The 23230-nt window shown below is 36.6% G+C and overlaps 1 protein-coding gene across 3 annotated transcripts; it reads right to left on the bottom strand.

Moving 5' to 3' along the window:
• Positions 1 to 333: 333 nt before the first annotated feature.
• On the bottom strand, positions 334 to 22985 carry LOC123881180 (MLX-interacting protein). Of its 3 annotated transcripts, none has more exons than XM_045929816.1 (17): positions 22537 to 22985; positions 19551 to 19657; positions 17923 to 17996; positions 17685 to 17810; positions 16933 to 17083; positions 16713 to 16808; positions 16448 to 16621; positions 16090 to 16377; positions 15151 to 15515; positions 14146 to 14343; positions 13623 to 13812; positions 12592 to 12716; positions 11152 to 11346; positions 10470 to 10597; positions 10031 to 10154; positions 3934 to 4063; positions 334 to 3494 (listed from the first exon to the last, which is right to left on the bottom strand). In XM_045929816.1, exons 1-17 carry the CDS (start codon positions 22827 to 22829, stop codon positions 3373 to 3375), a joined length of 2886 nt encoding a protein of 961 aa, XP_045785772.1. In that variant the 5' UTR covers positions 22830 to 22985; the 3' UTR covers positions 334 to 3372. The 3 variants fall into 3 exon arrangements, with proteins under 3 accessions (XP_045785772.1, XP_045785773.1, XP_045785774.1); XM_045929817.1 differs by having other exon boundaries at positions 14146 to 14340; XM_045929818.1 differs by lacking the exon at positions 22537 to 22985 and adding an exon at positions 19707 to 20094 and having other exon boundaries at positions 19551 to 19619.
• Positions 22986 to 23230: the final 245 nt, after the last annotated feature.

Genomic DNA, 23230 nt, shown 5'->3' with positions numbered 1-23230 from the left:
CATATACATTTTGTTTTGTAACGTAATAATTTACAAACAATCCCCAACATGTATGTTGGTGATCATGTGTGTATGTAATATTAATGAAACAATATATTCATATTTTGTACCTATTTGAATATTAAACGGCTATACGAGCAAGTATTTCAACGCAAAATGTTATGATTTACATCTTCGAGAGTTTCGACTTGAATCCATCGGGATAGTAAATAAGATCTTCTTTAATAAACCTTATGGACGTTACTGAGTGTAGCCGGTTTATATTTAAATATCAATGATATAATGTGGAATTGGACATGTATTTAAAAATATAAATAAAACAATACATTGAATAAAATTCATTCCAAACTGTATTTCCAATAGAACAACAATTTGCAAATAACTCATTAAAGCTCGCTTGCGGGCGCGCGTGCTGACGACGCTACCAGACTCAACGATTCATCATAAAATTATATCACTACATAACAAATTACAACAAGATTTACGTTGGCACCGATTTATACAGTTTATATAAAAATATTTGCGTCACGACACAAACAATATAAAAATATTTACTTAAAGTACCTTACTTTCGTAAATATACTTACAGTAACTCTAAGGGCCTTTGCACACGGCGAGGTTATCACGCGTTTTACGAACGCACCTAAACAGCGCTGTGAATTCCATCGCGAGTGTCTGCACTGTTAAACAGAACAGAACTAAGATGTAGTTGCCTCTGACGCGCTTCGACTTCACGTAAAAATCTTGCCGTGTGCTAAGACACTAAAATAAATCTCGACTTCGACAATCGATAAAATAAATTCTCTTTTTGCTTATTGACTACATTGGTATTCACGTGCAAAAACGGGACGGCTCGCAGCTGACGAGTACGTACAACAGGTCTACAATATCACATGGAACGTTAAGTCTCTAGCAAGTGATGATTCGGGTTGAACATTATAATCTTTGGTAGAATAGAAACATTACAAGTTGTATATTAACTAGTACCAAGAGTTGTATAAAAGGCACTATACTAAGCCACTGATATACGTTTATTCATTAGATTTACATTTTTACAATCACATTACTATAATATTACATCATAACTATTTCCAAAAATTGCAAAATAAAGATTCGTTAATTCGTTCATAAAATTGAGCTTGTCATATTTACAAATGAAATGTGGTATAGCATTAGAACGTTAAAATTGGACTATGGAATATTTAAGCTCCACCAAAACCCGTCGAAATCATAATCAAAAGATTTGTGCGTAACTTGACTAAGAAGATAAAGTTGTGAACACCAATAAATTGCACATTACGTTAGGACTGAATCCTGTTACACCGCCACTGTGATAACGCCTCTTTAACTTGAGTATTACTTGATTTAGGTACAAAGTAAATATACCTTATCAGAGGGCACTTGAAAATATTCATTTAATTTTTACTGTATCATATAAAACTATATCCCTTAACCCCGATATTCGATTTTAAGACTGCCTGTCCATTAAAGCGGAGCGGGGATGAGGTCAGCAGATTGAGTTGAAACTTGAAATAAACAATATATTCCAATTTTTATCGAACAATTGAGGTCTAAAAACTTGCGCGGGAACACAGGTCACGACGAGTAGAGGATTATAGAGAGATTAAATCAAAAAACAAACCAACGGTAATATAAATTCTAATAAGAGCGTGATTGCTATCGCAACATCTAAATCACGATCTGAACACCGAAGTATTCGTTTTTAGTATCGGAAGGTGATTGAAATCTGAATGAATAATATCTTTTATTATGAATAAATATCTTTTATTCAGCCAAAAGATATCGAATGAGTTAAATATCCATTTTATCAAACTCACTTTAATAAAGAAATTTTATTAATTCTGATAAATATCTGTTAATTCTAAATATTCTGATCAATTTAAACAATGTGACAAGACGAATCAGATTATTAAGGGATGAGGGATGACGTGATAATTTTGGCACGGCATCTCTCAATTGGCCGAAGCACGTGGTCTCCGCTCCACTCCACAACGGGCAGGCAGCTACAGCCATGCATTCACTGACAAACAACTTGCGAATAAAGTATGGAATAAAATAAAACAAAATATGGAATGAAAATTATAAAGGAAAATGTTTTCGCCATCTTATGACTTCAGAGCTAGCCTCAATAACTCAACGATTGAGGAGCGGGCTGTATTCCGAAAGGTTGGCGGTTCAAAACCCACCCGTTGCACTATTGTCGTACCTACTCCTAACACAGCTTTGCGCTTAGTTGGAGGAGAAAGGGGAATATTAGTCATGATTAGCATGGCTAATAATCTTTAAAAAAAAAAAACATATTTTTAACAACACAACCGTCAAGGTAAAATCTATACCCATAAGCATCGGTTGCGAAACTGAAGTGAGCATAGTAAATTACCCATAGTGATTGCCGCCACAGTTTCAGCTGTTTCAGAACCATATTAATTTGTTTTATTTCTTAACCAGTGTTCATAAAAAACAATTTGTTTCTTAGTGAATACACAGCTTAAGATTTCTTTTTATTATAATCAACACAATATTCACAATACGAATGCTTTGACACCTTTTTCTTTACTTTTGTTACGGCGTTTAGTGTATTTTATACATCTAGAAAAATTTGCACCTTGCAATTATTTTTCTTACTTTACTCCCTAGAACTCTTTACTGTTTTAAGCCATAAAATATATTATAACTAGATAAACAGAAAACCCATTTAAAGTGGCATATTTGTTTTGAATGGTACACAAAGTACGAACCGTCAGGACACATAGAAAACGGAAACATGCGACCTTGTAAACATTCAAGATAAAGGAGATTAAAGTACACACGCTTTACAAGATAGTCGAGACAATGCTCGAGTATATTCAAACAAGGTAAGAACAAAGTGTTTTGTACGGTTCAATAAACTGTTGTATGCATAAGGCTTAAGTAACACTCTGATTCCGTTTTCATGATCGATAAAAATAAAAATGTAATGAAATTCGAACCGCGGTGGATGCAATTTATTTTTCTCACACTTGCTCGGAAATTGCCTCCTCATTAAAAAAAGTCAACTGCGAAGTAGCTTTTTTCTTAAATTCATTTACTTATTGTTTCCTCGCAAATGAGAGAAAAGTACGATACAAGTATCGGCCGAAATTGCAATTTACGGCCTCGTTTAGTTTAAAATCCCTTCAGCTCGCTTCTCGGCTTCGCCTCGTCTTTTCAATATTACTCAGCAGTTAATTGCTCTATTTCCGGCCTGGACAGTAATGCACTATTATTAGAAATGATTCTTGAGGGGAATCAAGATAATGTGTGAAGTATCGGGGTGGTATCACTTGGTTATGGGGTGGTATGATGTAAGGCGATGGGCGGTGGCAGACAGCGTTACGTAGGCTCACGCTTGACCCCGGCGGACGCGGCCGCGGCGCGCGCCTCGTCTGCGAGCCGCTCCGGACTCGTGAGTATGTCCGTCGTGGTGCAAAGTACCCTTAGTGAATTTAAAACCGCTGGAAAGGAACGATGTTATTCTTAATATTAATCTACTCTTATTACTCATTATATTACTCGATGATATCCGCGACTTCCTCCGCGTGGATTTAGGTTTTTAAAAATCCCGTAGGAACTCTGCTCTTCCGGTATAAAAAGTTGCCTGTGTCAATTTCCGGGACGCAAGCTACCTCTGTACTAAGTTTCATATAAATCGTTTAAACGGATGGGCCTTTAAGAATCCCATTGGAACTCTTCGATTTTCCAGGATTAATAGTAGCCTATGTCCTGCATGTATGATGTAAGCTAATTCTCTTCCCATCAAAATCGGTTAAACTGAGCCGTGAAAAGCTAGCAGACAGACAGACACACTTTCGCATTTATAATATTAGTATGGATTATCTCATTTCATGCCGTCATAAAAAATCATGACGCAGAGTGACCTGTAAAACTACATACCTGGGCGCATCTCGACGAGCGAGCAGTGCTGCTCGGCCCACAGCAGCGTGGTGCGCACGAGGTCTGCCGCGCTGCTGCACGACACGCACGCGCTGAACGACTCCACCAGCGCTGCGCTCACCACGCTGAACTGATGCAATGAGTCAAGGACTACACCGTGAAATATGCGACAGCTACCTAATATTATTCTCAATCAAAAAACAAGTCACGTCATTAGGTGATACGTCAAGCTAACAGTGTGGTAAACGGTAATAAAGTCCCAATACAACCTAGATCTGACAAGCGTATCTGTGTACTCTCCCTAAGACGGTGGGTTCCTATAATAAGTCACACCCAATCGTTGTAACAGTGCGACTCGTTGGGAATCTATCGATTTTTTTTCCCCATCGAGTCACACCCACAGTTGACTCGTTGGAAGACCACCGCAACTTTCAACGCGACGTAGACGCCCGGCATACATTTGTTGGACGCACACAAATTCAGCTATGTGGTAATGCGGTTAATATATGCGTCCAAGATTTTTGAATTTTCGTTATAATTTATATACAGGATGTAACCAGAACGCTAGCATAAAATAAGCGTTATTATTATACTACATTAACACAATCCAATGCCAATAACCATTTGTAGTTTTAGTGATTTAGTATTTTTCAAACCCGCATTGTATAGCGTGGTATAGCGTGCAAAACTCGGGTCAATGCCCCACCTACGACGCGGCATTGACTTTGAGTGACCTATTAACGGAACGTTCGTTGACCTCTAGCGTCAGTCAGATGTTTAATTTGCAATATATTGTGAACTTTTAAGAAATGCAGGTTTTTTTTAATTTGTAGTTTTACTATGGTATCTTATCAGTAATCATAGTACTTACAAAACAAAAAATACAAAAATATTTATTTCGGTATAAAACAAGTTTACATATAACATAGAAATTGGGACCGTCCCAGTAAGTGACTAGTATTAAACTAGTACTTGTGGCGGGCGGCCCCGCTCTTCCATAGCATATTCTGTTACAATGGAAATAAATAAGTAGTTTCTAAAAGTAATAAGCAAATTAATTATTAAACAAATGAGAGTAAAAAATAAGCAATAATAGGTAATTTTAGAGTTACAGTTATATAAAATTAAATAGTAAATCTACTGCTAAATACAAGATGTGTGTGTGTGTGTGTGTGTGTGTGTGTGTGTGTGTGTGTGTGTGTGTGTGTGCGCGTGTGTGTGTGTGTGTGTGTGTGTGTGTGTGTGCGTGCGTGCGTGTGTGTGTTTGGGTGGGTGTTTGTGTGGGTGTGACCGTGTGCATGGATGTGTGTAGGTACGTGACAGTGCTTGGGATTTAAAGCTCAGTGCTTTAAAAATAAATAAATGTGAATTTAAATTTTGGACATGAAAGTACGTGCACTTTTTGTTAAGTATGCACTTGTTGCATCAGATCTTCGGTTTCATGATAATTTAATTTAAGCAACCACTCAACAAGAACTTTTTTGCAATTATGAAATGGTAATGGATAAATATTTAATTTATTATTAACTATGTTGTAAAGATGACTCGATTTCCTATTAAATTGCTGTGACGCAAATTTTGTTTTACTTGGAATTGAATATAAAACCTTGTTCCTTCTCGTCTTTTTAAGTTTGTCAGTGTCAAAAGGTACATTTTTATGCACTTTCAATAATGAGAATAATATATACAATTTTCGAACCGTTAGCAATTCACTTTGTCTATACAGGTCTAAAGTTGGAAATCTATATGGTTTGAAAAACATTACTTTCAGTAAGGACCTTTGACCTCGTTCCACTTCAAGAAACTTTATTTTTGAAGCTGCACCCCATACTGGGATGCAGTATCCCAAGATGGATTGACCCAATGTTACATAAATCTGCGTTAACAATTTTTTCGTCGTCACATGCCTCAGAGTTTTAAAAATCCAGATAAGTTTCCTGATTCTGCCATTTACAAATTCGACATGCGGATGCCACGAGAGTCGCCAATCTAACATTATGCCAAGATATTTGATTGTGCTTACTTTACTAAGGACAGGACAGTTACAGTTTACAGAACTTAGATTATTACATTTATGAATCTTAACTTGGAAATCATTGCTAGGCTGAGTTTTTGAATTGATTGTAAAACATATATAATTAGATTTTTCAGTATTTAACGTTAAAAGGTTAGACTGTAGCCATTGAGAGATTTTTGAAAGGCCTGATTCAACCATCTTTCTAACAGAGTTCCATGACGTACTTGAGAACACTATAGCAGTATCATCTGCATAAGAGAACACATGGCCACCGTCAAGTTTTAAATTACACAAGTCATTTATGTATATTAGAAACAGAGTTGGTCCTAATACACTACCTTGAGGGACGCCAAATGTCAAATTAGAGTCATCGCTAACATAATCCCCGATTTTGACCCGCTGAGTTCTATCATGCAGATAATCTTTGAGTAATAACAGTGCTTTATCTCTAATGCCAATTTTTTCAAGTTTCCGTATAAGCAGAGGCACAGAAACAGTATCAAATGCTTTTTTTATGTCCAGGAAAACGGTTAAACATTTTTTACCTTTGTCTAAGTGTTCTGAAATAAGTGATGTTAGCGCTATTACTGCATCCTCTGTGGATTTTCCTTGTCTAAATCCATATTGGGAATTAGAGAGAATATTAAATTTATTCAAATAATTAATTAATCTTGAATTTATTAATTTTTCTAAGACTTTCGCAATGGATGGTAAAACAGAAATTGGCCTGTAATTATTAATATCCTTACTATCTCCACTTTTAAATACTGGTGTAACGATGGACTGTTTCAAAATTGAAGGAAATACACCTAACTTGAAACAGAGATTAGCTAAGTGACAAATTATTGGTGCAATTATATGTATGGCCAGTTTAAGAAACTTAGTTGGAATATTGTCCAATCCTGGTGCACTGTTCGATTTAAGATTCATAATAATGTTCACAGTTTCATGTAGATCAGTGTCCAGAAGAACTATTGAAGATAATTGTCTATCAACAAATTTTAAGGGGTCTACTGTTTGGGTGGCGTTTAATATAATATCCTCAGCAAGTACCCTTCCCACACTGGCAAAGTAGTTGCTTACATAATTAACGGAGTTGTCTGGAGAGAGTTTTAAATTTAATAGGGTCAAACTTTGGTTTTTAGTTTTGTTTAAGTTGGCTATAGATTTAATTTTGCTCCAAAGTACCTTGCTATTCATCACAGAAAGAGCTAATTGCTGTCTATCATAATTTCGTTTTAACTTTTTAATCAGGTTATTGCAGTAGGTACGATACCGTTTAAAGGTAATTTTTAAAATTTCATTATCAGGATCGGCCCTTAACTTTTTCTGCATATTATTCCTATTTCTTATACAGCGTAAGATACCGGATGTCATCCAAGGTTTGATAGTACGTTTATTTTTAGGGAGGTACATCACGGTCGAGCTCTCTTTCAGTGACTCAGTTAATTTACCTATGAGTTCCTCAACCACTAATTTAGGATCTTCAGAGTAAAGCAATGTCTCTAAATTTTGTTCCATAAGGATTTTTATAGCTTTGTCATAGTCTACGAGAAGCTTTGTCTTTGAACATTTATGTTTACTATATAATTTAGATATGCATAGGAATATCATGCAGTGATCAGTAATCGACGTGTTGAGAACTGCTATGAAAGGAGAGACATTCCCTTTTTCCAGTTTTAATATAAAATGATCAAGGCAGTTACCACCTCGAGTTGGATGTGAATGACCTGGGAGTAGACCATAAACAGAGAGCATGTTTAGGTAATTAAACCTATTACTACATTCATTGTTCGACTCATTGTGCTTAGGTATGAGATTAATATTTATGTCTCCCGTAATTATAATATTTTTATGTGATTTGATAGTATCAAGGTGAGCACTAAGTGAATTAATGAACTTAATAGCATTAGTATTTGATGGTGACCGGTAAATTCCTAGAATAATATAATCGTTAATTTCTAATTGCAAACACGACGCATGCTCTAATTTTACCTCCTTAGTACTAGCCAAAAGAGTATTTCTAGCAAAGATAACAACACCATCGTTTTGATTAAGGTGGTAGGAAGTAGTGAATGAGTTATAATCGGTTAGGGACGGAACCGTTTTTAGCGGCGTTAGTCGACATTCCGTCAGAACTAAAATATCTATGTGAAACTTTAATTCAGCTAGTGAAATTTGAAGATCATCTAGGTTCGAGTAAATACTGCGTATATTCTGTGAAACTAATTTTAAGTCGTTTTTGTTAATAGTTTTTATTTTGTTGAGGTCCCCAATATCACATTGTTGTGAGAATGAAGCTATAGACTGGTCTATTTCGTTCAAAGTTACAAGAGGATTAAAATTCATAGCGGAATCTGATTTTTAATACAAGGCGGTAGATTAAGTTGATTCTTGAGGATATAACGATAATTACCCAATAAAATTTAGTTATTGACATAGTGCAGCGAATAATAATTATTATAATCCCTAATTTGTATATTTTACGAGTGATCACATTAAGCAATGAGGTTGAATGTGTGTGTAGTGTGTATATTGCGTCACAAGCGTGTGTATGTGTTTGGATGTGTATCAGTGATAATATGATATCTACTAATTCTATATCAATGGTGTGTTTAAAGAAAAAGTAAAATGCACCACCTGAAGGTAAACTAAGCTGTAAAAAACGAGTACAATTATATAAAAAGCCGTAATCAATATACAATGACAACCTAAAATTATTAAAGACTGAATATAGTCATTTTTCTTGCTGAAGTCTGTGGATTTGAGGTTCATTCGTAATTAGTATTATAGGCGATCCCTCATCCTTTCTTAGATATACTTTGCCGTAGGCCGTCCAACAGAATTTATAAGCCTTCGTCTTAACAAGGTCGCGCGCCAAAAAGTATAGCCGGGCCGCTTTAGACGTAAGCTGCTCGGAAATGAAGATGGGGGTGTCTTCCGAAGTACGGAACCCCAAATGCTTGGCACATAGTTTTGATTTGTGTTTGATATTGAAAGACTTACTCATTTTGAGAATCTCGGTTTTTAATATGGTAGAGGACGTTTCCACAATAATTGGTGTATTTTGGACACCCTCTTTTTTTGAACGAATTCTATATATGTCTCTAATATCGGATTTATTGATTTTACAGTCAATGTTGTTGGATAGGCACATTACCATGTCTATTAAGTCCCCTTTACTTTCATTATTTTTCTTAGGTACGTTTTTCAGCTCTAAATTCGTTTTACGGCTATCTCTCTGCACTTCTTCAATTTTACTCTCCAAAATCGTAATATACTTTTTGTCCTCTTTTATTTGTCCTTCTAAGCTTTCTATTTTTTTCTTAAACTCTTCGTTCTGCGCAGAAAGAAATGCCAACGAATTTTCGATGTTGATATTTGTTCGTTGAATTTCTTTGAGGGTAGTTGCATTTTTCTTAAATTCATTCTCTTGACTTGACATTAGAGTTGAGATCATTTTTCTCACTTCCTCCTTAAAATTGTTAAACTCCTGTGCAATATCTTCGTCTCTTTTCCTTTTGTTCCGCATAGATGTGAAGTTGGGTGGTGTAATTACCGATTGGGTACCCGTTACGTGAATATCTGAGTCCGAAAACGATCGATCCAATGTGGTAGTCATTTTAAATGTACTAGGGTAGTATACATACACCGGCAGAGTCAGTCACTATCTGTAGTGGGTGTGGCGAAAAATGACAAGGCGGGGCCAGCCAACTTGCGCACGAGCTGGTATTGTGCAGCACTAATAATGGCGACTTACTTGTGGTCCGCCATTCTCCAGTATTATGCGTTAACGATTCCTCCTTGTTTTATGCACTCCTAGTACAATTTCACTGTATTTTTGAATTTTATTTAAAATTTCACTTTATTTGGAGCAAAATAAAATAAACGAGACACGTCCACTACTTCTGAAGGTCCGGGGGGAAGAGGTACTTATCACCTGTCTTCGTTTTTGCTAGCGGTCTGGTTACACCCAGCATGTATAGTCGTGTTGCGTGAAAATTATGTCAATGCTTTTAAAACGCCTTCAAAAACCACATGAAACGACATTTCAATCGTATAAAATGTGTCAAAGGATACGAGCCAATACTTCCAGTTGAGCGCGGTGCGCGAGGCCACGTGCGCAGCGAACATCTCGCGCAGGCGGCCCGCGCGCCCGCGCGATACCGGCGCGCCCGTCGCCGGCAGCAGCGAGTGGCAGTTGCTGAGTACAACATTATAGCTAAATATTTAAGTCCTTAATTGAAGGGTAAACCGTACTTTAAACAGGACAACTGATACATAGAGCAAATATGGTGGCTCCTTTCTCTTTGTGAATTATATAGAGTTCAATTTTTTTATTGAAAACAAAACTATTTATTCTAAAATATAACTTAACACCTAGGCAATAAGTCTAAAAATTTGAAATAAGGTCATTGCTTTTATTTTTCGGGCCGCTTTTCATGCACTTATTACAAATCTTGCAGACACTCAAATCGCCGAGTCCAATAGTAGGTAAAGAAGTTATAAAGTTACTTACGATATGGAATTATTTAAGCATTCAATCTGTTGCCGCAGGCTCTCCATTTCTTCTTTGATTTGATTCCTTTCCGCTTTCAACTGCTTTATGTATTCCGCTCCTTTTTGTAACATGGCAGCTTTACTTATCTGGAGAAAAAAAAATCTCAAACACCTTCAAGAGATTCACTAAACTAAAGAAACATCTGTTTTGATTATATGATACGCATTACGCTCATATTTAGTGCATCATTTCCTACGATTAAGTTGTGATTGCAGTGAAGCGCATGCCTATATAGTTATATAGAAAAAAAATCGGTCAAGTGCGAACTGGACTTGCCCACAAAGGGTTCCGTGCCATCGTACAAGATATAATAGAAGTATCTACTTTTTAAATTTAAATTTGCATGGCAGCCATTTTTAAATTGGTTATTATAACTTGTTGTTATAAATCAATAGAAAAACCCCCTGACTAATCAATCTGAATAGTGCACCTTCCCAGCACCTCCAGAGAGAACTGTTCAGCCTACTAGCCGATGTGCTGAGAAGGGTGTTGACTGTTGGTGCTACTCACCAGCCTGCGCTGCGTCATGGACGCGGCACGCCATGCGATCATTCGCGTAGATATCATACATACCGAGAATTCTTCAATATCATATTGTTATACTGAACACGCAGATTAGTTAGTAGGGATCAAAAGTAACCTTGGCAGCGGGGTTAGTGTTGAGGTGCGGGATGAGCGCCTGCAGCGTGTCGAAGCCGTTCTTGATGTTGTAGCGGCGCTTCTGCTCCGCGTGCAGGTGCGTGCGCCGCGCCTCGCGTCCCTCGCGCCCGTCCCGCGGCGAGCCCGCGCGCTCCGAACCCGGCGAGCCCGGCGGCGACAGCGACTGCGCGCGCGACTGCCGACCCAAATACTCTACATTGTGGCTTAAGTCGAACTGACCTTTGCAGCGGGGTTAGTGTTGAGGTGTGGAATATTTAATTAAAGTGTCTAGAGTATGCTGCAAAGAAATATCTAGACACTCCTTAAAAAGTATAAAAATACTTGCGTATGTATGTACATGTTAAATAAAATTGTGTGAGCTCAAAGCTCCTGTCGAAATGCTTTGCACAATCTCTTACTAGATGCCACTACAGACGCTTGGAGTGTAAATATTGAGGTGGCAAAAAAAAACGCGCGTTCGAATCCAGCAATCTAAAAAATTTGCTATAATAGATACTGCCAATTTATAAGTAAAACACATAAAATTCATGATCTATGAATTTATTTTAAGTAACATTTAGTAATCGATAGCGACCTGTGGAAACACTCAACTTCCAAACAAAAAACATTTCATAATTTAATGTGACATTTCTCGTGTATGTATGGGATCTTATCAATCTGTTCAAGTAAATAGCAAAAACCCACCGACATACAGATAGCAACAGGCGTTTTCATCGTTAACATCGGCATTATCAGAGATAACGCCCACGGGGACGGAGTCTGGCATCGGCGACAAAAAATTGCACAAGTCGGGAGCGTGATAGACAAGGAAAATAATGTGACAAATTGTCAATATCGCGCCATGTGATTAGGATAAGAATTTAGCAAATAAATGATAACACGCGCTTATACTCGGACGCATGCCTATTATAACCTCTATAGATGAGCTTAATATGAAGATTAATTATTAATTTTTCAATATGCTTGAAATTCTTCTACAACTTTTCTCACATTGCCATGCTTTGCTGTGAGTCGAGTCGAGTTGAGTCGACGTCAAATCTGTGTGGCCTTTCATTAGCCAGACAGGGGCGCGGCGAGGGAGGCGCGCCAAGATAAAACAATTTCATGCTTATCAATAAAAAGAGAAGTAGGTATTAGTTTAATACACTAGCCAATAAAACTTTTATTTATTTCTAAACAAAAGCTGCTTATTTCGCTGTACACAAATATCAAAACAATTGACTGGTTTAAGTAAAAGAGTAAAATAGACTAAAATAATTTAGGCAACCAATAGTGGATAGACGCGCGCTATGATTGTCTGAGATATTTTCGCAACATTAAAAATAAACTTTCTGCGCAGGTACATCGGGCTTAACTCATCAAAGTGGTATTACTGTAAATAAATAAACGAAAAGATAAAGTATGTAGTAAAAATTCTCACGTGATGTGGCGATATGATGTCACTACCGATGGGTGACGGCTGTCCCTTCAGGATCGGGGACTTCGTGGGATCGCTCACACCCACGCCTTCCTCTAAGCTGCTGTTCAACTTGTACAAACTCTGAGCTGGAATACAAACAGATTATTTTATCGGGAGATTAAGAAAATCAAAACTCAGAACAATAAAATTTCATGTAAATGAGGTCTAAGAAACGAAGATTAAAAAATTGATAATGTCAACATTATCAAAATTTTCAAATAGCTTTATTATGTGATGGTACTAGCTATAACTGTGCTGAATTTCAACTCTAGTTTATTGTTAAAATGGCTGTGACACACAGACAGACTGGACAAAACTATAAGGATTCCTAGTTTTACTATGAAATCCAAAAATGAGGAAAGAATTGTACCGTCATAATAAGTCAACTTTAATATGTTATCAACTTGCAACCAATTATGATGCATTGTGTATTAATGTATGCTAATTGTGAATTGATTATAATGCGGCTTTGACAAATGATTACATCAGAACAGCTTTTCCACATTATCCGATCCGATACATACGTTTTTTTCAGAGCGTTTTTTCGGAGCTTGCTGCACTTTCTGCCCATTTCAATATCACTTTAATCTCAAAAAGCACATAAGTTGCACTGGAACTTCCATACGAATTAATTATTATAGGCCATAATAATTAATATCCCTTCCAAGTTAGCCCGCTTTCATTTTAGACTGCATGAGCACTTACCGTCAGTGAGATAGCAGTCAAGGGATAACTTGTATCAGAGTAAAAAAATAGGGCTTGTTACATTAAAAAAAAGAGGAGAAGATGACCAAAGAAAAGGTGCATGGATTGTGTGAAAGAGGATATGCGTATAAAAGAGATGGCTGATACGTTGACGGATAACAAAAGAGAGTGGAAGAAGAAGACATGTTGTGCCGACCTCACGTAGCGTGGGATAAGGTCAGGAAGAAGTAGGGCTTGTTAGGTACATGAAAACGATAATAAAGGTAAGAAATAAAGAAGAGACTAACAATGTTGCGCAGACAGCAGCTGCGCGAGCATAACGCTCGCCTGCGGCAGCGTGGGCTCGGACGCCACGCTGGTGAGTGGCGGCGGGCGGCGCACACTCGCCGCGCCGCCCGCCGAGCCGCCCTCGGCTCCCGCGCCGCCTGACGTCGACCGCGACCGAATGCGTAACGTCCCAGGATTCGTCTCACGCGCCTGTATCAATCCAATCATTTTTTCATAATAGTTATTCGTGTTACAAGTGTGCCATGAGGAATATTACAGTTAAGGCGTACATTTTAATAATAGCACAGAGAGTGTGTTTTCAATACGCAGTGCGCACGTGTTTACAACGTTTTGTGATATACATTAGAGCGTAAAAACAGTAAAATCCATAAATAAGCTATATCTCATCAGATGATCTTGGCATTTAAAAATAACTAAGAAAATAACTGATGAGTTAATTGAGTAACAGAGTTCTATTCAAAATTAGAGTAAATAAGCTTTTAATAATATTAAGGTCAATATTATCTAAGTTAACACGCTTACCCGCGCGGAGTGCGTACTGGGCGCGTCGTGCGCGTGCGTGGGCGTGGGCGCGCTCACGGCCCAGTCCGCGCCGAGCTGCGCGCCCAGCGGCAAGCTGTGCGAGCGGTACTGCTCCAGCTTACGCACGGCCGCGCTACCCGCGCTCACGCCGCCCACGCCGCTCGCTACGTTTACAACCCCCACCGACACCTGCACCTGCTACCCGACGTTCAAAAAGATTAGCAAGTTAGGGCCACGATCTACGTACATTAAAGCGAGCAGACACATCAAGTTTTTACGTGATAAAAAAACTGGTTTTATTTGGACACCCTATATTCTAATAGAAATAGTCTTGTAAAGGTCATCGAAGATTTCGTGAATAGGTTGCATCCTATTAATGAAATCACAAATAAATGATCGGTTACCGATGTAATGTTGTAATTTTTGAGCACGCAATGTATAGCAAGCAATACGACGACAACGTTCCGCAATCAACACCCGCTATCGTCCGCCAAAGCGAATTGTAGGTAGTTGACATGGCGCTCCTTGAACTTTTGATAAAAGTTGATCGCGCGCTTATAGAAGTTTAGATTTACATTGCTGTTTTGTGTAACGTAATTTTATTAATTTTATTGTAAAACAAGTTGGGATGGATTACATAGGTAATTACATACAAATAGGTCTACAGGTTATTTGGGCTGCAAATTGCAAATACCTACCAGTCTCAGTTTTCATCTACTAAGGTGTAAAATGTTTATATTTGATTATGTAAATAAATAAAATGTTATAATTAGTTAAAGGAATGCAAAAAAAAAATATGTCGTAAAATAACGAAATGACCCATGCAAAATTCCAACGCTGACAAACTCAGAATCATGTACTGAATCACTGGTTTTCATTTTTCGTTAGTACGTCCCTTACACCCTGTATAATATAATCTGACCTCTGAAGGGTGCTAAATTTTTTGCTTTACTATCTATATTCGGCCTTTACTCAAATGAAAACTTATCATCTTGATCGTTATACCTGTTGCGATGTGACAGGGACCAGCGGTGGCGAGGGCAGTTTGAACGAGCGCACGGTGGTCGGTGAGGACTTCGCTTTATACTCGACAGGGCTTGTCTGCAAGTACTGCAGTTGGGGCGACGACTGACGCACCACCGATCGCCCGTCGAAGCTCTGCTGCGACACATGGCCGGGACTCTGTATGGGCTGCGAGTAATTCTGATAATGGTTGCCCGGCAACTGATTCGAGTAATGGCTCAGTCGAGATCGAGGTTTCTCCCGACTGTACCCACTCCGTCCTTGGATCACCACTGCATACTTTGAATTCTGTAGAGGCTGTTGCAGCAGGGAAACCGTTTCAGGCGCGGTCTGCGAGGGGGGAAGCGCTGAGGAAAACCACCGATGTTAATAAGAGCAGTTGTTTACAAAACACTAGGGTTTGTCTTCAAAAGTTTTATGGAAATAAGAGATATTTTACCCATATCTAGGTGGTCAAGATTCATCATTAGAGCCTTAAAAAGTAATTGGCGGACACACTTGTGTATTTATATAGTAGGTACTAGATGATGCCCAAGAATTAGCGTGGATACAGGCTTTTTAAAAATCCCAAGGAACGTCTGAGATTTTCTGGGATAAAAGTAACCTATGTGTATAGTAAGCAGGCGTCAGGGTAAAAGTCATCTCCATTCAAAAATCAGCCAATCGGTTCAATTATCGTGACGTGCGGGAGTAATAAACTTAGAAACTCTCGCATTTATATAATTAGGATGCTGGCTTATGCCCGCGTCTTAGTCCGCGTGGACTACACTTTCCAACCCCTATTTTACCCCCTTATTGGGAATGGAATTTTTAAAAATCCTTTCTCTACCGTGTTCTACATCATAATAGGTATCTACATGCCAAATAGCGCAACCTGTCTAGTACTTTAAACTGTGCGTTAACAGGAAAAAAAATACCAACCGGTGCTATACTTAGAATATGTTTCCTGTGGAGTGATTATTTTATTTTGCGTGTTGACGTACTGCATGCGCGGCGCCTTGCCCGCGTACACGGCGCCGTGAAGCTGCTCGGCCTGCGCCGTTTGTTGCTCGTAGGCATTTTGCGGGTACGACGGCAACAACTCCTGCGTGCCCAGCATATTATTGGACAGCTCCGTCTGAGTGAACAGACGATTACTGTCGTACATCCGCAGTTGCTCATTTTTAGACTGCTCGGCCATCGTCATTATTTGAGTGTTATTACTAGTACCTGAAAGACACCTTATATGAACTCATGCCCTCATTGATAACCTTTATTTTAATTAAATTAGCGCAAATACCATGAATAGTCATCTGACTGGTAGGCATTGTGACTGTTGTAGTATTTTGATTGCCAGCAATATAGTTCTGTGTGTTATAAGAATCTACTGACATTGCACTCCTGTACAAAGTATCTTCTGAAGGAATCGTCGTCTCTTCGGGCACGGGCGGCAAGCGAGGAGTCAATAGAAGATCTGAACGAAACAAAAAACCCTGCGTAATTTACTATAGTCCACTATAAATTATTTTAAAACATGTGGTACAAATTATATTCATTTCAATTACCTTGGAGTGGTTCCAATGTGTCCATAAAATCATCAAGATTTGGCTGCAGAGGACCTAAGCTTGGTTGAATAAAATCAGCTAAGCTTGCACCTCTTGCTAAAATTAAAAGGAACTTCGTATAAGTCAAGAAGCAACATTAGAAGATAAGAGCAGTTTTCAGTGTTTTATATGATCAAGTAGTTTGTGGATAGTGGAGTAGGTAACTGGTAAATAGCAATACCGATCTCCCTGCAATCGGGGAAAGCGAACGGTTGGTGGCTCGTGATGGTGGAGAAGAGCGTGTCACTCATGAAGTTGAGGTAGTCCTCGTCCGTGAGCATGGTGCCCGCGAAGTCGCTGCACTGGGACTCCAGCGTGTCCATGTCCGACATCTGAAAATTGTTCTATAGCTTTCATATTCGTCGATACAATCAAAAGTAAAGCCTCGAGTATAGACTAATTTTATTATTAGGCCCAGCGCCCACTAGCGACATGGCACGGCAAGGGTTTTTTTAAAGTAATGAATAATAATAGACCATAATTTTATGCCATTTAAGCTGCAATGATAGTAATCGTAGTAGGTACAAAAACTGTAGAAAGCTTAGATATGCCGTCTTGGCAGCCTTCGGAACGCCTCGGTATCCCCCGGGACGCTTTATGATGCTGAACAAGACCGCGGCGCCCGCCACCTTCATCATTAGTTTGGACGGACGCCTCGCCATGCCTAAGGACATGAATCGCGACGCACCTAAGGCTTGGCAGTCGGCACAGTAACCGTCAGTGCGTTTACATGTAGGGGTGCTGAAGGATCCCCTGCCGTGCTATACCAGTGGGCGCCGGGCTTTAAGCTTCGATCTAACCGAGGCGAAATCCGGGCGGGAAACGGGACTAGAATCAGTGCGAACCGCAATTGTATGTATGTCATTGCCCGGACCTATTTGAATACTTCCATAAAAGTGTATAAAGTCCAAAAATACATGAACTAAATCTTACCGAGTCTTGGACGGAGGTGTCCCCCTTGCCTAGGAGCCTCATAATGTGAAACATGCGCCATTTTTTATATTCTGCTATTACTGCTTCAGCTCTTCGTTTCCAATATTTTCCTTCTAATATTGTTGTCTGAAAAATGAGTATAGCTATACTGCCTGTGTGTTTTATCCAAAACAAAATATGGATAGGTCATAATATACATATTATGTACATTTAAATGACAGTTCATTGATGAACATACCTCTGGTTTGACGTGCGTATCCACATCCAACGGGGATGCAAATTGGCACACTAATGTATTTTGTTTCTTTATGACTGAAAAATATAATAAAACATAACTTCATATATACATACTGTGGGACATTTGTAAATAAAGTAAAAAAGAGGAATATTTTCTAAAGTATCTGCTTTAATTAATACCATCCTTTTTGAATAATCTTATCGTAATACAGCATTTTATTTGGATTACTATTGTATAACATCATCTAGTTTGCAAAATCCAAATATTTACTTTTTTTTAGAGGATTCAAACCATGTTAAAAATAAAAATAAATAAGTACTGAACTTAGAATTATTATAAATGAGATATTCATTTTCAGTTGTTTCTCAAAAGTATTGGCATTATTGTAAGTGTCCCAATAATTTTTAACTTTAGTAAAAACCATGTTCTACAAATTCATCAAATTCTGCTTATTATCAATAAGTAAAATCAATAAGTCATGTTATCAATATTGGGTTTCATCGCAACTCCTAATCGGTTGTGTAATGTAGACTCACTATCAGGCTTTATCAAAATAGTTGGATGACCCCATAACTGTGGCTCCACAAAATACCAAATCCCAATATTGTAGCACTGTTTTAAGAAACAGGTTTTTAATGTTAATTCACATTAAAAACCTGTTTTTAACAAAAATTTTCAATAAAAAAATGTTTTTGGTTTTATATTAATATAAAACCAAAAACATTTTTATATTGAAAATTTTTAGGATTTTTAAAACATGCTTACTACTAAATATAATCCGTACTAGGTAATATTATAAATATTATAATATAAGTGTGTTTTTCTGTCCGATCAAAAAACTCCTATGGGATTTTAAAAAACCTGAAGTCGCGGGCGTCATCTAGTATTAAATACATATATGCAAAATTTTCCGTTAGCCGTATAAGGCTTTATCTTAAGGTAAAATCAGCTAAGCTTGCCCCCTCTTGCTAAAAGGATAAAGGCTTAAGGTTTTTTAAGGTTGCGCTTGCACCTTTTATAAAAGGTGCAAGCACAACGCAGTGGCAGAGGAGATGCGCGGCACATCTCTTGATTACAATTCAACTAAGCTTTATTCTTTATTACTTCGGCATTACGGCCACGGCGCGTGGCGAACTTAGGCTCAACCAAGCGCGCCGCGCTTACTCTTTGTTTTAATATGAGTATATTGATTTTTACTTTATGTATAAAGTGAGTTGTACTCAAGAAGACGAAACTTTTCTGCATACTAACTGTATATGCTGGCCCTATGTTAGAAATAAAACAAAATTAATCACCTGTATAATAAAATAAAAACAATTCACAATGTCTAGATAGGATACTGATAAATATGCGCTCAGCATAATTATATGCATATTTACCATTGCAATGTACCAACAATATCATTAGTGTAAACAATCTGAGCATTCAGTGCATTAAATCAAATAAATCTTTTATGAATCATGTGACATCATAGAACCGGTACATTACAACATACTTCATTTTATATACAAGATAGAATAATCATTAAAATATATAGGTATGTCTTATTAAGACATAATATATCAAAATATTAGCAGTATATTACAGAAATGTATTGAGATTGTATTGATTAAAAAAATTCAACTCACATTGCATGTGCCAGCATCTCCATATGACGTTGTTCAATCTTATTTTGTCCTTCCACCTGAGTTTTATACCTTTGAAACGATTCCATTTTGGAGATGTTAGTTTTTGTCTGATAAATAAAAAATACAATACAGGTTATAGTAAATTAGCACACTTACCATACTTTTTCAAATTTCACTGTCACAAATTAATATTTGCTAAAAGCACTTTTGTAATTAAATTGACTATAAAAGTTCTTGAACTTGTAAGAAACATTTTTGCTTTGAATTGATTTAATTTATCCATTATAAAATATAGAAAAAAAAATTTTTTTTTGTGTAAAAGTACAGCTGGAGAGTCGAGACTGTACTGTGGGAGACAATGTGTTTGAACAAGCAAGTAGTACACTGGTTATCTATGTTGCTATCAATAGGTGATATTAAGCACATTATAAATAACAATTTGATAAGAAAGAAGTCTGACTCTATCTTATCTTCAATTCCTACCGCTCTAAATATTCAGACGGGTATATGTATGTGGTTTACATAAGAACAGAATAAACCAGTTTTACTTATATGTTAAATTAATCAAGAATATATTTATAATAGTATTGACTATAGGTACTATTATGATTGAGGAACTGCCGAACAGAACTGTGGACTACACATCTCAGTCTTGTCTGGGGGATGACTTCAGTCATGGCTAGAAATATGCAACACAAAACTGTACCACCAAGCAATTTTATTATGCCATACAGAAACTGATCATAGCTTTAATGAAACTGTTTCATTAGGTAGTATGCTGACGCCCGCTTCCATCTTAGACTGCACCATTGCTTTTCACCACAGATCCAGTAATCCCTGTTATTTTTTTTTCTGAACAGACCCAAAGGGCGTAAAAATAGTCTAAAAAATTGTTTGAACAAGTGTAAATAAAAAATTTATTACACCCCCGACAAGTGAAGGTTACATACAGTAACTAGAAAAGAGCTGATAACTTTCAAACATCTGAACCGATTTTCTTGGATGATAGCTAAGAACACTCTCGATCAAGCCACCTTTCAAACAAAAAAAAACTAAATTAAAATCGGTTCATTACTTTAGGAGCTACGATGCCACATACAGATACACAGATACACATATCAAACTTATAACACCCCTATTTTTGGGTCGGGGGTTAAAACTGGATTAGTTAAATAATAAATATCTTGAAAATGCAAAAGTTGTCTCAGTTTTTTCACCATCATGTAAAATTTCATTTTGATGACTAGTACAGTTCTGTTCAGCAGCTTCTCTATTAAAATGAACTTCATGATGGTTTTTAACTTACCGATTTGCAAAAGTATTACGGTAATACTATATAGCTATTTAATTACATATTATTATGCTATAAGTACATGCTCAAAGGGTAATTATCTCAACTTTTCTTACAATATGAAGATACTATCTATTACAGCAATATGATACAATTGCTTAGATAATTTGAGTATAAATAAGATTATAATTACCACAATAAAAATGTTATGGATCTCCAAGACAGATTAAAACTTTTTATTATATCATTCAATATAATAAAAAACTTCCTATAATGTACACATTCGTTTCATTTTGTTGGTTTACCTTAAAGCTCTTACGTTGATACTATCTTTATAACAACAGCCATACTTTATTATGAATAAATATGTTAATAGCTATTTAGATATGATGTATAGAACAAATATTTAGTATTAATATGAATAATATTAATCTGTTATCGGCTTAAAAAAACTTAATGATGCAGCTAAGAAATAGATGCCTCAGTTTTTAGGGTTTCATATCTCTAGAGAAAAAAGGAACCCTTATTGGCTTACTTCATCATCTATCTGTCTGTCAAGACCCATCAAAGTAATCAAAATTTTAAAAAATCTGAAAACTTTGAATTTTTTAGTATGATGTAAAATTCTTGTACAGCCATACAACAAGCACCTTTTGTGTGCAAATCCGGCCAGTTGCCCAGTTTTTTAATTGTTAATTGCTTACCACATGTTGCCATAAGGTAATCTTGGATTACATTGTCTTTAAGAAAGTTTGGTCTTATACCAAACTGACTGGGTACCCTATTATTATCAGTGTTTGAAATTGTATGACTAGTAAAAGAAAATTCATGTACATATTGAAAAGAATATTCAAAAATTATTGACTAGTGAAACTAATTTTTTTTATTCTATCCATAGAAAACTCTCTATAGCAAAAAAATCTGTCTCTTGAGTATTGCTACAAAAGATTTAAATTAACATGTGTAAGGACATCACTTTTGCCTTCATGAGTGTCATAAAACTTAATCATTGATGAACTTAACATTAAAAAAAATGACAAATATACTTTTACAAAATAACACAGAATTCGAACTAAATAACTTGTTTGAAGTCAGATTACAGATTATAACAGTTTCAAACCAGGGTCAACAAAAGATGATAAGTAAATTGTCATCAATAAATAATTACTGAAGTAATATTATAAATAAATATTTTGATATAAAAGATTTAATTAAGTCAACATTATTGCTAATGAAACTAGAGCTATAAAGTGGGGGAATCAGTGATAATGAAAATAATTTATATACAAATATGTTTATAACTAAATATTACTGACTAAGTTATCACATTATGTGACCTGTGTCTTTTGCACAGGCTTTCATGACCTCTCCTGTTATCTTTGTGTCCAAACCACGTAGAAAATATGTTCCTCATACCCACAAGATATACTTATTATTTTTAATTAAAGTTAGAAGTTGATTGAGAAAATCTATTGCTTTTGATTTAAAAAACTGTCAGATTAATCTATTACTTTATGTGATGTATAAAAAGCTACTTGTTGAAAAGTTACATAGAAACAGATTATTCTTTTATTATTGCTCTATTTATCACACAAGTTGTATATTCATATAATTCAAGACTTGAAATTGGAAATTAAGATTAAATTAATTAAGTATTAAATATGTAGCAATACAGAACATTAAATTCGAACTTACCGATACGCCAAAGTCATACATTTGAATAGTTTAGTAAGCGAGATTTCAATAGAAAGTTGTTGATGTTGTTTGCTGTCTTCTTTATCAGACCGTTGAAATATCTCGGTAGGCACGGGCAAAATATAAGTCGCAATTGCAGATTCCTTCTGAACATTTTGCTCCTCTTCAGGGATAGGCACAGCAAGGTCATCATATTCATCCTGTTCTTCAGCCTCAAAATGTGAGACCATAAAGTGCCCTGAGTGGATGGACTCTTTACCTGGGCGAGTCTGACGTTTTTCGACATGAGTCATTATTTAATTTTCAAAGATCGAAAAATACACTATCTCTATCTAATATGCATTCAATTATATTTTTCTTCAGTATTTCAACTTTTACACTCCATATTTTCACATTATCACTCACATTGTTTTTTTCCATCTCTTTGACATATTTTGTAAGTAGTGTTACCAAACTATATAAAATTAAGCACCTAGAAGTAAAATACCTACAGTGATCACGGAGGATCACGGGTAACTTTAGAAACGTGACCTTCGCGCGCGATTGTTCAATGGAAATCTCAGACATGGGAAATCTAATTTGCACAAAGATTGTAAAAAATCAATCACCTGCAATAATTAATTTTAAAATAAAATAAGTGTCTAAAATAAAATTGAAAAATGAAGTATTAAAATTTACTCAAATGAAAAAAAAA

This window comes from Maniola jurtina, chromosome 3 (assembly GCF_905333055.1).
Source record: "Maniola jurtina chromosome 3, ilManJurt1.1, whole genome shotgun sequence".
NCBI lineage: Eukaryota > Metazoa > Arthropoda > Insecta > Lepidoptera > Nymphalidae > Maniola > Maniola jurtina.
Note: the sequence above shows the minus strand (reverse complement) of the source record. Positions and strands in the feature narration are given on the sequence as shown.

Coding starts and splice junctions, on each gene's coding strand:
- LOC123881180 (XM_045929816.1), bottom strand. CDS start 22,829: ATGACTCATGTCGAAAAACGTCAGACTCGCCCAGGTAAAGAGTCCATC. Junction 17,811..17,922: donor ATACGCACGTCAAACCAGAG/GTATGTTCATCA, acceptor CTCATTTTTCAG/ACAACAATATTAGAAGGAAA. Junction 16,809..16,932: donor CCCCGATTGCAGGGAGATCG/GTATTGCTATTT, acceptor TTTTAATTTTAG/CAAGAGGTGCAAGCTTAGCT.